The following is a 14,835-nucleotide window of genomic DNA, read 5'->3' as shown; positions in this document are numbered from 1 at the left end:
CGCGGCCCACGCAAGGCATGCTGGGAAGGGCCGTTTGCAGCCGAGGGTGGCCACGGAGGTGCCTGCGCTTGGCTGCCGGCTGAACTCCCCCGGAACGGCGCTCAGCGGGTAGGAGCGGGGTGCTCCCCAGGGTGTCCCCGCAGCACCTCGTGCCCCCCACTCTCGCTGCTTGCCAGCAGGCAGTGCGGGGGCAGCCCGGGGGCCTTTCTCTCGCAGCGTGGAGACCGGGCGCACTGGGCACCGGCGGGGTCAGGCGGTGCCGGGCGCGCGAGTCCCTCACCATGTCCTACTGCCGGCAGGAAGGTGAGTCCCGGTGGGGGGAAGGCGCCGGGGGCAGCCTCGTTCCCGTCCGTGCTCTCGCGGTCCTTCGTGGCGCGTTACATGTAACGTGTGTCCTGGCCCGGCTGCGCGCGCAAGGGCGCTGTGAGTGGTGCCGCCGGCTCGGACGGAGAGAGCTCGAGGAGACACGGTGCCTTTATCGCTGGAGGCTCCCCAGGTCTAGCTTGCCCGCCTAGCAGGGGGCTGCGACTGCATGTAACCCACATTGCACGATTCGCTGGTGAATCACGCTATAAGCGTAGCCCAGGCACATGTATAAAGTAAGACTAGCCCTGAGCGTCAAGTAATGATCACACCATTAATAGGGGACTCGCGCTATAAATGTAGCCCGGACACACGTACAAGGTAAGACTAGCCCCGAGCGCCAACCAGTTATCACACCATTAGTAGGTGAATCGTGCTATAAATGTAGCCCGGCCCCATGCAGAAAGTAAGACTGCCCATGCCACAAGTGATTAGTAATTATTGCATAATTTAATTGGTGACTCGCACAATGAGTTTAGAGCAGCCATGCTATAATAACTATCGGTCAATTAACTAGTGAATTGCATGTTACATTTAGATCAGGAGAATTTCTTCACTTTACATAGCCTTGAACTATCTTAATTCTGCTTTCTGTGTAGTGTTTGCATCCTCAGATCCCTGTTCCTCAGTGATGTGAGCTTTGTCCTTGGGTCACAGCAGGATGTTATTGTGAGCACTAGAGGCCGAACTTCAGCTCTAGTTCCACAGATAGCTAAACTATGAAAATAAATCATTTTTACAGTTTTGACAAGTAACAGTTAAGACTGCTGAAAAGTATTTTAGATTAATTACCATATAGGGAAGATATTTGCTAAAAAAAGACAGTTGTCCCTTGAAGGGCACTAATTCCTTTAGATGACCTTGACAATGGCATGCATGATGAAGTTAATCAAATAGATGCTTTACTGCAAAATTATGCTCCCTCCGGACTTGCGTTCTTAGCTTCTGTGTTCGGATTTGTGTAACTTGTCTGTTGTGATGTGGGAACACGGCTGCAACCAATTAGATATGTTATGGGACTTAGCTTTCTCCTGCAAAAGAATATTGGACAAGGTAAATGATGTGATGTGATACATCAGCTAATTTGTAAGAAATGTTAGGTGTGTTTTGGGAGGGTGGGGTTTTGCATTCTAAACTTTACGCTATGTTGGCTAACTTTTTGGAAGAGAGTTCAGAAAAAAATCAACAACTTACTTTTTTATGTGAAAGATCAGCCACTGAAACCTGGTTCTCTTCCCTTGAGTAGAGTTCCCTTGGTAGGTGTAATCAGCAATAGATGTTTTAATGAGCACATGCTGTTTTTAATATGACTTCAACCTTTAAAATTCACGTTAAATTGACTGAAGTAAATACACTTGAAATTTTAAATTTCTTTTAGCTATCCTACCTAGCGGTGCAGCGAAAAAGATTTTTTTTGGCTCATACTGATGGACAATTATTAATCAGCTATATTGGCTGATACTGATCCAATAGTCAATGTGCAGCCTGGCCGGTAAGCCTGTGCTGGGGAAGGAGTGGGGGGTGCAGATTGACACCCCCATGGTGAGGGAGAAAGTGGGGCAGGGGCAGGCATTGCCTAACTGGGGCGGGGCAGGGCACAGGGTGGAGCTGCAAGCAGCTTATCCAGGGGAGGGAGCAGCTCCCCAACCCGGCGTGTACCGTTTGGGGTACTGCGTGCCCCCTGCGTTTGTGTGCGGGGTGAAGGCAGGCTGCAAGGTCAGGGCTAAGGGCTATGCTGGCCACTTTCCAGTAGGAGGACTGGGCCGGGGCTGTGGTCAGGGCAGGAGAGGCTAGGGGTGGTGGCAGGATGGACTCAGCTGCACAGCGTGGGCAGCAGCATTGGGAGGGGCAGTGTTGGGCCCAAGGAGCTATGGTTACCCCAAAGTTCTCCATAGCCACCCCTCCCGCCACCATTGTTGCCCACCTTGTGCAACTGAGCCTGCCCTGAGCACAGCCCTGGCTCAGCCTCCTGCCAGGAAGAGGTTGGGGCAGCCCCTGGCCCTGAGCCAGCAGCGGGCAGCCTGCCCTCACCTTGCACACAAATCTGTGGGGCACAGGCCTCACATGCTTCCCCCAGGGGTGCATGCAGCAGCAGGGAGCTGCCCCTCCAGTGCCCCACAGCGAGCCACCTGTGGCCCTGCCCTGTGCCCCACCCTGCCCCAGCCCCACTCCCTCCCTCACTGTGGGGGGCCTTGATCTGTCCCCCTCCCCCCCACACACACCCCTTCCCCACTACAGGCTTACAAGCCAGATGCTGCTCTCCACGCTGCCTGGCTGCATTCCTGACTGCGTGCAGGCTGCAGCTGCACACATGCACACAGCATTTCTCGGTGACGTTATTAGAGACACCAGCCAGAAAAGCCGGTGTAGCCAATTGCCAAAAATGTAAATTTTTGTTTTTATTGGTGCTAATCTGATATGGACTGATATATTGGCGCACCTCTAATCTTAACATATCCTAGCTGAAATTGTGCCTGTGTGCAGCATCAGTAGAACATTGTTTTCTTTGCCTTTCCTGTTGATCTGCACAAATCCTGTTTTTCTCTGTTTATGAATCCAAAATTGTCTGATTTAAAAAAAAATCCAAATTCTCTCATTAAACACCCAAAATCTGTATTTCTTCCACTGTGTGTGTTTGTCATTTGAAAACAGTGTTTCATTGATATATTTACAATTTTAAAGCAATTTGGAAGCCTACCAATGCCTCAGTCATTATTAAAACAAAATAAATTATAAATACCTGTATATTAGGGCTTTTGATTTTGGTTTTTTTATCATGGAAAATCATGGCTCCCATTGCCAGGATGTGGGGCCAACTGAGCCTATCCCGTCTCCCTCCCCACCCTCTGCTTTGATGCTAAGCTGCCCCTGCCCATCCTGTTGCCCCTCACTCCCAACCCATAGAACCCAACCCCCCAAACCCTGTTGGTGTCCCTCACTCCCAATCCACTGCCCCCAGCCCCCGAGTGTGAGAATAAAGGAGGGGGTGTGGTGAAGAGGGTTGTGAGCACAGGCAACGTGTTGGGGTAGGGGACCACAGGTGATGTGGGAGGGGCATGTGCCCCCTCCAGACTTCTGTGCCCACAGCTGCCAGGACCAGCTCTGGGCAGGAGCTGCCTCCATGGCCCAGTGGGCATGACTGGGCATAGGAGGGAGTGCTCTGCTGCCATGGCCACCAAGGTGAGGCATGGCAGCATGAAGTTGTGCACCCCACTGCTGCCAGGTGGGCAGGGGATGGCTTACCCTGGTGGTGCAGCACTCCCTCCCATTCCGGGTCCTGACCATTGGGCTAGGGAGGCAGCTTCTGCCCAGAGCTGGTCCAGCCAGGCTGCAGCCCTGTAGCCTGCTGTGGGTTCTGGGGGCACACATCCCTCCCCATGCATTGCCTATATCCACCCCACTCCCCCACACTTATCTAGAGGGAGCTGCTCTTCCTGGCTGCCACATGCCTCTGCACATGCATGTGGCACTCCCTGCCCCCTGTGTCCTAGCCCTGTGCAGGCTGGAGCTCAGCCAGCCTGCAAGAGGAAACCTGCAGTTTCCCAAGTTTTTGTCCTTTAAAGGAGAAAATCCGTGTTTTTTCCACAGCAAATGGAAAACTTGGATCCCGGTGATCTGAATACTAAACCTGAAGTATTTTCTCATAACAGAATTTCCTAAGAGCTGTTGCAGTACAGTAATAGACGGCTACAGTCCTTTCCAATCCCAAGCACTTGAATCTTGGCAGTTGATTCCAGTGTCCCTGAGAAATACCTATTGTAATGCTGAATCCCTACACATCTTTCCTGGCATCTCGTTCAAGGGCCCAACTCCTCTTATTAAAGTTGTTAACATTTATCCTAAATTGCCCTGCTGCATCTTCAGCTCATTATGTCTTGTTCTGTCTTGTTGACTAATGAGCATATTTGAACCCTGTCCTCTTCAAACCATTCTTTTATATATTTGTAGACAGTTTTCCTGTCTCGCCTCAGTCATCTTTTTCTCTAGATTAAGCAGCCTGGTTCTTTTAACCTTCTCTTACAAGCCTTGGTTTCAAATTTTTTGATCATTTTTAATAAGTTTCCTCTGAACAATTTGTCATAATCTCTTTTCAATGTGCTGCCCCCCAGGCCAATTGCTGTTCCAATTGAAAGGGCAACCATAACTGAGTAGAGAAGAATCATTAGCTTTTTTGCATGTTTCATAGTTGGTCGGGTCGGAAGGGACCTGAGCAGATCATCAAGTCCGACCCCCTGCCATGGCGGGACAGAGTACTGGGGTCAAACGACCCCAGCAAGGTGATTGTCAAGCCTTGTCTTAAAGACCCCCAGGGTAGGGAGCCAGCACCACTTTGCTTGGAAGTTGGTTCCGGATCCTAGCCGCCCTGACAGTAAATGGATACATTCATTTTAACAGTTCAAAGGATTGTGTAGGGCAGTGGTTTTATAAGTGGTATGATTTATCTCAGCTTATATTTTCTCTGAATAGTTGCTTTTTTTTATTCTTTAACATTAGGAAAAGACAAAATTATATTTGCAACCAAAGAGGACCATGCGACACCAAGCAACGCTGAGCTAGTTGCAGATGACCCCAATGACCCCTATGAAGACCAAGGTCAGTATTTTTTGACAGATTGCTGGGGGGAGGAGGAATTTTTTTTATGTTTAAAAGTCTAATAGCTACCATCTCTATTCAAGTTGATAGAACAAGAGCACATCCTCAATGAATCCTTAAAACCTCAGTTAGTAGCACTGGAAATTGGACTTCATATAACTCAGGTGTCACCTTCATGTCCTTGCCATTTGATGAAGTCCTGGGCTTTGTGCAGCTCCATATTATAAGCTTAACATAAAAACCAAGGACTTCTAGATCTGTCTGTGATACCAGTTAGAGGAGGGATTAATGTTGCTGAACCCCATAGAGGAGGAGAGTAAATCTCTAACTTTATGTACTGCAAGCTCCCTAATGATCTTGATTTTTACCTACAGCAGTCCAACACTGCTGTAAAACTCTGTAAGCCATTGTTATGTGTGCTGTGTGTTGCACTTGTAGTCCAGGCTCCGCCCTTTCCCCCCACCTTTATTCTCTGTGTTAACATGGTCAAAACTTGAGTCACAGAAATCCTTAGGTTTTGCATTTGTGTATTGTTTTTTTGTCTCCTGTATAGTCACTCCTAATACCAGTGTCTGGCATTTTTAAAAGAGTCTAAGGAAGGTAATGGGAGTTGGCTACCTAACTTTTTAGTAAGGATTGGGAATCTAAAACTGCTTTCTTGCCCCTAAACCTTGCATAGTGCCAGCTTCACAAAGATACAGTTCTCAGCCACACCTGCTGATTTAAGAGACAAGGAGCTTCAATTTGGGATTTACGTTTGCCACATTATCATGCAGTACTGATGCTGAACAGTACTGATTGCATGAATTTTCCATTTTTACTATTCCTACTTATTATATTTTATGAGGCAGAATAGTATGGTATTAGGCCTCATAAAAGTTCTGGTTGCTTAGCACAGTTTTTTTTAAATGGGTAAATTAAAGCATCCTAGTTCATCATCAGAGTAAAGGCTAAGTGAGTAGATTTTTTTTTGCCTATGTTAATGAATTCTCATTAAGATTTTTAAGACTAAATGAGGAATTTATTAGCTCAGTTCTGTATTCACCAAACCTATAAGTCAGAATTTTCAAATGTGAATGCCTGAAATTAGGCTTCTAAATAAAAATGACTTTTTTTCTTTTTAGAGGTGCTGGTAACTCGCAACTCTTACTGAAATTAATTAGAGTTTAGGATGATCTGCAGCTCTGAAAACTGAGTGACATTTTTAGGTGCTTCCATTCAGGAATTCAGGTTTAAAACTTGGCTTTAGTATTTACTTCAGTTTGCAGAACTTTGGTGACCTAGTTCAAAATCACTTCTGCTTTCTCTGCAGAATATTTGTTAAAGGTCAGGTAATTGGCTAAAATGTAACTGGCTTCTTAATCTCTAGGGGGCAGTATTCATGTGTCATTTAACACCCAGAAAAGTACATTGGGGTATTAACAGATTTGCAGTGTGTGGTCTTATTTGAACTGTATCTTTTCTTAAATGAGTTTCTTTGTTTTATATGTGGTTTTATATTAAAACGAGCTTGCACTAGCTGTTTGCATCAGATTCAGAGCCTGATTACAGCAGCGTGCAGAATCAGCAGAAGTATCAGAACACGCACTTCTCTGGACAGCATCACGTCCTCTAGGTTTTGCAGTGACCTAAATAAAAAGAGTGAAGAAGGATTTAAAAAAAAATCCTTTAATTTTAGTTGCCTGTGTTTGTTAGCTGTAATGAATTTTTTCATAGTACAGTAATTTTTCAGATCCATAGCTTCTCCAAGCTTCATTTGTCTTCCTAAGTTACTTTTGAAGTTTAGGGCAGTATGGTGTGAGGTTGTCTGTATAGCTGTGTTTTTAGGTGAACACTCTGTTCACAGTCCTGTCTCTCCCCTGCCCTTTAAGGCTACTAAAATCCTAGAAATGAAGCGATGTATTTTTCTGAGCCATTTCCTGATGTTATGAAAGCATTTGTGTGCAAGAAAGAGCATGAGGTTTAAATGTCTGAAATTATTTGCCCCAACAAGTTGCTAACATTGGTACAGTATCTACTAACACAAGGCAGTAGTATTAGTTAAGAGCTAAGATGGGAAATTCTTATGAAAACTAGGTTGACTAAACATAAATGGCTTCACTGTAGTTAGCAGTTAGAAATGTACTCTATTTGCTAATGCTCCTCAGCTACTTTAATTTAAAAACAAAAGTTTTGCTAGCCTTTCCAATAATTGTTACTGATTGACTTAATGGTAATGGATGTTAAGCTTATCCCCGTTCTGAGATGAAAAGAATCAGTCTGGTTCCACCCCTCAAACTTCCTGGTGTCTGTGTTTTATTGCAGAACAGAGAAGCAAAATCTAAAATTTGGTATCTCTCAGTTCTTTTACCTCTCGTATTTTCCGGCAGAACATTACTAGCTAAGAGCCAGTGCTCAGACTGTGTATTTGGTGAGAACAGTCTGCGCATTCGGATTTGTCAGCATCCTCACTGTGAGCAATGCATCAGCTGCTAAATGCTTCAGATAGAGCCCTCTGCTGGCTGTGCAATACAAACTGCATTCATATGGAATTTTTTTTCCAGTTTGTCTGTATCTATAACTTTCCAACTATAGTTAGAAGTGTAGAGAATAGAATCTACAGATAATTTTAATAAAGTTCATACTTAATACAGGCACATTATCAGCATTTATCAGTTGTTTTTTAAACTTTGTTTAATCTGAGTAACCTGTTTAATGTAAAATTTCCCCTAGAAAACTAAGAGCAAAATCAGGTCTTCCAAATTTTATAAAAGCAGCTTTTTTCCAATATGTAGTAGTAATAGTCTTTGTATAGTCATTTTAATTAGATGATGGAGAGCCTGACTTTCTCTGGAATCTGGGCTCTTTCTTTTCCTCTGCAAAACTAGAGGCTGTGCCTTAAAATAAAAGGAATAAAGGTAGCATTGCAGAATGCTGCATCTGGAGAACGTACATGTCCTTGGAGATCTTACAATACATTTAACAGTTCAATGCATGGTAAGTCACCTTGTGTAATATATAACTGAACAAAGCTGACTGCTGGGACTGTTGCTTACATTGGCAAATTTGTATATTCATACTGGCTTGGGTTATGTAAGCTTGCTTCAAGTCTTAGAAATGTTTCATTCTAAATTATACAGACAGTCTTGGAATGTGTCTAGTTTTCAGCTCTAGGAATCATCTTATACCTTTAACAAAAGGAACTTTTCTAGTGATGGAACATGGATGTATAGCTGATGTACTAATTAACAGTCATTTCCCTGCAACTGAGCAAGAGGGTTATTGATATTTCAGATAATATTAAAAAATTGTAATCCAGTAAGCAAATCAGTTAGTTATGATATAAAATGAGGGAAGAAAAGGATGTCTGTCTTGGTTTTAGTGTGGCTCAGAGCAGTCATGCAAGGAATTGGAATGTGAATAATGAACCTTCCAGTTCCTCTTAGGACATATACGAAGGGGTTGCTTTGTGATTCTTCTCTGCCAGTCGTCTTATTGGTTTCATAAAGGGGATCAGCGTTTTGCAGTGTTTCCTTTTCCAATTGGGCAGCACAAGCCAAATTTCAAGGCAGCCAAGAGAAAGTCTTTTAGAAGGGCCAGAGCAATGACATACTTATGTTTAAGTGTGAAAGGGTGAAAGACAAGCATCTTCTCTGCAGTACAGTAATTCCAACACTTTAGGCCGCCAGTTAGGTATCAGCATTATATTTATAAGCTTGATTTGACTTGTTATGGAGTGAGAGATGTGAAGGGTGGAATAAGGAGGCCAGATGGGTTGGGGAAAACTTTGCCAAGCAAAAGAGACCTTATTTCTATTAAAGGTGTATATGATCCAACATTAAGATTGCTTTTGCATTAAATACCATGTTAAGCTTTTCTTCACATGCTGTTTCACTTAAAAGGTTCTCACTTCAGTCATCTCAAGCTATAACACAGTAAATCAAAACAGAGAGACAATCCACTTATTACAGATTACTTCTGCATCTAAGGGGAGGGAAATTTGTGGGCAGAGAAGGATGTACAGGCAGAGCTCTGGTTCCTTGTGTGGTTTGTATTTAAAAGAACATTGGAAAAGGCATGCCATTCATGAAGTAACATACAGGCTATTTTAATTTAGCTTCTACTTAAAGTAGCAGACTTAGGTTTCCAGTGTTCAGCTGCTGTATAATAACTCTCAGTAAAAAGCCCTTTGATCTTTTTGCTATGTTATATAAAGAGTTTTCACATATATGAGGAAGAGTATTATATAAATGTGTGATTATCTGTATCAAGTCTTTATACAATTTAAACTTTTCAAATTTATTCGAAATATGATTATTTTGGGGCCCTTCTTGATCCTTGGCATTAAAATGAAGTTTAATTATTTTTTCAGGATAGCCTTTACATAATAAAGGAATTTAAGTCATTAATTGATTAGCTTGTTTAGCAAAACCCCAATTATTGCACTTCACTGTGAGGCGAGGGGGGTGTGGGAATATAGCTATGTTAATTTTCCTCCCCTTTCTGTATTGTCAGTTGTGAGGCTTCAGTTTATGTTGTCCAAATGAGAAAATCTAGACACCGCTTTCCAATCTAGATGTAGTAAAACAAATACAATAGGGAAAGCTGCCAGATGATTCAACACTAATTGGGTTGATAAACAAGGGAGGACGGATCTAAATTATTGCATTAGGTATCACAAAGGCTGTACTTACAGTGGGATTCTTTATTTCCTTAAGCCCCTTTTCCATTGGGAGCTGGGGCAGCAAGCAAGTTTAGGATCCATTCATCCAGTTTGGAATTACAAACATGGACAGATACTCTGCCTATTTGAAGCATTACTTCTTGTTTACACAGTGCAAACAGATGGATTTCAGGAACTTGGAAATTTTTTAGGGTGGTTTAATCCTCAGTGAGAAATGGGTCCTATCACTTGTGATGTATGTAAAAACATATTGACTATATGTAATGGATTTGCATGATGTTGTGCATGCAAGATAACTTGTTAGTGTTCTGAAAACAAATTGGTTATAAAAAGTCATGGATAAATTTAGGCTAGAAGGAAGGAAAAGCCTGCCTGTAGGAGTCACGGATTTAAAAAAAAAACAACCTTCTTTTCTACTACTACTTAATCTGGCGCTTGATAAATTTACCAGTTTATATAACTCACCAATCTAGGCCCTTTATTTGTCTTGATGCATATTGCAAGTGACTTCAAAGTACAATATAAAATATAGCTTGACTGGAAGGATTCCTGGGGTGCACCTGAAAAAAAATCAATACACAGCGTAGTTCAGAGATTTTAAAAAGAGCACTCTACTTACCTGCATTGTTTCATATGATAAACTAGGTAACCCAGGTGCTGTCTTTGAGTCCCTCATTTCACAGAGTTGAGTCCCCCACAGTGAGGGAGTGAGTGGGGCTGGAGCATGCAGGACAGGGCGGGACACGGGATGGAGCCGCAGCTCATCCAGAGGGCCACGGGGGGCGGGCAGTGGCTCCCACTGCTGTGCATACCCCAAGAGGACATGGGGAGGCGCATACCCCCTGGATCCGCACAGGGTGGGGCAGGGCAGCTGCCACTGTGGGCTGGGGTCAGTGCAGAGCTCTTCCCAGCAGGAGCTGGGCCAGGCTGCACTAAGGGTGGGCAGCAGCAGTGCAGGGAGGGAGGTTGGGGGGAGTTACAGCGAATTTTGGGGTGGCTGCAGCACCCCACTGTAGCCCCGCTTCCAGCACCGCCACTGCCTGCCCCAAGCGCAGCCCAGCCCGTGCCAGGAAGAGCCCATAACCAGCCCCAGAAGTAGCCACCCTGCCCCATGCAGATCTGGGGGACACACCCTCCTGGGATGTGCGCAGCAGTGGGAGCCACCCCCCACTCCCCGCAGCTCCACCCCACGCCCCACCTGGGCAGTGCCTGCCCCAGCCCCTGCCCCACTCCCTCTCTCACTGCACAGGCCTCGATCTGCCCCCCTCACCCCTTCCACCACAACAGACTTACCAGCTGGACACAACTCTTCAAGCTGCCAGGCTGCGTATCGGAAATCAGATCAGTATCAGCTGATATGCATCGTTAAAAATCAGCTATCAGTATTGGCCCCAAAAAGCTCTATCAGTGCAACTTCTGCTTTGGTAGTGCTCAGCCTTTTGGCCCCACAGGGCTGGTCTGCTGGCTGGATTGGGCTCCACCTCCCAGGGTCGGGCCCTGCTCTGCCGTCGCCTGGCCCTGATGCTTGGATTAGGCTCTGGTGCTCTGCTGCCCCTGCACATGGGAAGCGATCCCTAGCGTGCTGTACCACACAACATGCTGAAATCAGCCCCCCTTCCCCACTGCATGTCTGACCTAGCTAACAGGACTGGGCTACCAGGCCCATGCAGCTCCCCATGGATGCCAGAAACTTAGCAGTAGGGGAATGGCAATTAACACTGCCACTGCTCCCCTGATGCCAGGCTTTCAGACCCATGGGGAGTCTGCAGGCTGGATGATACAGCTCAGGGGGCCAGTTCTGGCCTGGGGGCACAGGTTGATTACCTCTGGTTTAAGAGGATTATTCAGCAAGGAATTGCAGTGCCATAGTGCCCTCATTCTAGTATTTCAAAACTTCCTGTGTTGGTTTTAAGTGCTAGAAAAACATCTGCTAAAATGCCTGGTTGATGTTTGATAGTTTCCCTCGGTGACTTAGAATCTAGTTTGCTCAATTTACAAAGCAAAGGCATGTTTCTTTTACACTGCAGGTGAACTTTTTGCACTTTGTTTCATGTTATCCCTAGTAATAAAGATCCTGAAATTGGCCATCCATATCCTTGTCTCAGTACCTCTTGTTTTTCTCTCGGGAACCTGCCAAGTTATGCCAGAATTGCCACAATGCACTCCACTAGTTATATTTTGTCAATAAAATACTGTCACAAACGGGGTTTGTAAACTCTTATAAAACTCATTTTGTTCAGTTGAGTTTGGTATTTGAGTCTGGACAGAAGTTCTTCAAATGCAAATGATATTAACGTCAATTCTTCAACTTGCTATGAGGCATAGTGTTATAATGCAGATGGTCATAACTCAGTGCTTTTTACACCCACTTTGCTTCATCCTCTAAGACCCTTTTTTCATCGTCTGGTTTGAGTAAGTTAAACTGAGTTCTGGAAATTCATGAGATTCCTGAGGGGAAAAGTGTGAATATAAAAAGTGAGTGTGTATTTCACTCAACAGTTGGCTTTTCTTGTTCCTGCTGTTTTCTTGCTTAAATGAATTGGAGGCACCAATCAATGAAATTCTTCAGTAGGCTGCTGTCCCATGTCAATAGAAGTTCTTAATACTCAGCTAAACAGCCATTTTCATCCTGGAAGCTTGAACTGATACTAGTTGGAAAGTGGCACTTTGATGTGCCTTCATGATCATAGGGCACAGGAGACACCAAGCATGATCCAAACCCCATGCAGACAATAGGAGTGTTTCAGTTGAATTTAAATTGGGTCAGAGCGATTTAGAGTCTCATAAAGAGTTTAATTCTGGAAATCAGCATTGACGGCATTTGATCTCTTCCATGGTTGCTAGTCATCTCATAACTGGTAAGAAAAGCTGCTTTCAAAAGGAAAGGACTTCTACTGCAGTGATACACATCCAGCATCCAGCACTGCATGGAACAGCAAACTTATCACTGAAGGGCAAAGTGGGGAAAATTTCTAGCTGTTAAGAGGTGAGGGGGAGCCTATGATAAACTAAGGAAAGCCAAAAGAAGCTATTCTAGGTTGGCCAGTGATTACTTTCATGTTGGAGTTACAGTGAATAGGCCACCTTAGTATGCTGTAGATATTACACATGCAACAATTTAAATATAAGTTTTTACATACGAGAAAATATGAGGTAAGTATGAGAAAATCATCTAAGGACTCCATCTGCTAAAGCTGTGTACCATATTTGTGCCACTCCTGTCCCTGCAAGTTAAAGAGCTAAAATAATAGTGTTAATTATTAATAATAATGTTAGATTTAATAGTACAGATTACCTTCCCTCTCTTTGTTGTCATACCCAGACAAGATCCAAGTTTCTTTTCCCTATGATGATTTAATTGTTCATCTTCAGCTTTGTACATTGCCTTCTCTCCTTCCCTCACAGGCTGAAATGGGCCATGCATATTAAACTAGGATCTCTTCCATGGTAATGGGTCAGGCAGGTCAGGGCTGAGGATCGCTAACTACACTGAAGAGGCTGGTTTGCTCTGCCACTGTCCATGCTGTTCTGGTTTTGTGGTTATAACAGAGTCCAGTCTGTGATGCTGTGACCCAGCAACTTTGATGCAACTTTAAAACAAAATTACCTCTATGGAACACCTAATTTTTCTTCTGTCTCTTGTGTTTGTTCAGGATTGATATTGCCTAATGGAGATATCAATTGGAATTGTCCATGCCTTGGTGGAATGGCTAGTGGTCCCTGTGGAGAGCAGTTCAAATTGGCCTTTTCCTGTTTCCACCATAGCACAGAAGAAATAAAAGGATCAGACTGTGTGGACCAGTTCCGTGCCATGCAGGAGTGCATGCAAAAGTTTCCAGACCTTTATCCCCAAGAAGATGATGATGAAGAGAAAGAAAAGCCAAGCAAAGATCTAGAAGCTGTTTCTACGGAGGCCACTGTAACTGAAGAAGTGAAGGGATCTAGCTAATGAAGATGCAAGGAGGCTAGTGTCTCCGCTCTCTGAATTTAGAACAATGAACTTTTGCAAAGAGTCTGTCTTTGATTCTTCACGAAGCGTTTTACCATTAATGTTCTAAACACTGTATCCTATGAATTAACTTATTACAGGAGAGGAGACCTCAGCCCTATGGTCTTAATAGTAAGCACTGCAGAAAGAGCAAGTAGATGTATGTACCATGTAATGTGTTGGTGGACACCACCACTGCTTTAACAATATATTTTTTTTCTCTCTAGTACTCAATTTGCCTCCAAATGTACAAAACATTTCTTTAAACTGAGAAATTCTTTAGCCAGTATATCAGGTCTATATCCATTTCACTGTATTTTGATCAGTAGTTGCTCCTGTTTAATGTATTCTGTGCTGTTGATAGAAATTGCGTAAGTTGTTTTTCCTTACCTTCTCTGTTGGAGTGGTCCAAGAATGCTGACATGATCCGTTTAGAAAGTGCAAACTCTAATTTCTACTGGCACAGTTAGATACCGGTTGCATTTGCTACTGATCCCAGGTAAAAACTTTCTGAAAAAAATGCTAAAATATTTGGCTTTTTTTATAATTTAATTATTGTTGCATTTTGAAAATTCTGTTGAGTAACCTATGATTTAAGCTTTAAGTGAATGGGAAAAATAGTGATCACTGTGGTACTTGTTTTTTCTGAAAGCACTGCTTTTCAGGTCCCTCTGTTACTGCCTGCTCCTCCTGTATGGTTATATTCTAACAATATAGTTTTGACAATAAACTTGAAGTGTTACCCAGAGTAACAATCTCAGAGCAGATACTGTGACTTGTGCATATTAAACAATGAAAATCTTTTTACCTTGATTTAAAGCTCTTATCTCTCTCTCTTTTTGGTTACCTCTCCTTGCTTGGTGTGAGGCACATGGCATTCTCTTGCATTGTAAAGAGATTGTGAACTCATCTGAAATGTCTGTTCAATTAACTGCTTTCAGCTTCTATGTACAGGATTTATTCCTGTCCTCCTTGAGGAGCCATGGACAATGTAAAGCACCACCAGAGGTAAGAGTGGGTAAATATAGGCACCAAAATTCCTCAGCATAATTATGGATTATAGGATTACTGCTTGCAGGCAAGGAGGATGTTACATTTGAGTTCTTTCTATTAATAAAAACCTAGCCCTGACTGCCATTGTAACATGCTTCATGATTGGTATGTTACCATGGTGTAAGTAATTGTCCATTATTGCCTGTTTTTTTAGCATATTAGCCAGATGTTTCCA

At 43.7% G+C, this 14,835-nt stretch overlaps 1 protein-coding gene across 1 annotated transcript; it reads left to right on the top strand.

Annotated features, from left to right (window-relative positions):
• Positions 1-60: 60 nt before the first annotated feature.
• CHCHD4 (coiled-coil-helix-coiled-coil-helix domain containing 4) lies at positions 61-14,420 on the top strand. The gene is made up of 3 exons (XM_090022854.1): positions 61-303; positions 4,858-4,956; positions 13,273-14,420. The coding sequence occupies exons 1-3, from the start codon at positions 282-284 to the stop codon at positions 13,566-13,568; spliced, it is 417 nt and encodes a 138-aa protein (XP_089878980.1). The 5' UTR covers positions 61-281; the 3' UTR covers positions 13,569-14,420.
• The last annotated feature ends 415 nt before the right edge of the window (positions 14,421-14,835 follow it).

This window comes from Crocodylus siamensis, chromosome 11, assembly GCF_052110815.1.
Source record: "Crocodylus siamensis isolate JL-2025a chromosome 11, ASM5211081v1, whole genome shotgun sequence".
Classification (NCBI taxonomy): Eukaryota; Metazoa; Chordata; order Crocodylia; family Crocodylidae; genus Crocodylus; species Crocodylus siamensis.
The sequence above is the reverse complement of the archived record's forward strand: the minus strand, read 5'-3'. Positions and strand labels throughout refer to the sequence as shown.

Coding starts and splice junctions, on each gene's coding strand:
- CHCHD4 (XM_090022854.1), top strand. CDS start 282: ATGTCCTACTGCCGGCAGGAAG. Junction 304..4,857: donor GTCCTACTGCCGGCAGGAAG/GTGAGTCCCGGT, acceptor CTTTAACATTAG/GAAAAGACAAAATTATATTT. Junction 4,957..13,272: donor TGACCCCTATGAAGACCAAG/GTCAGTATTTTT, acceptor GTGTTTGTTCAG/GATTGATATTGCCTAATGGA.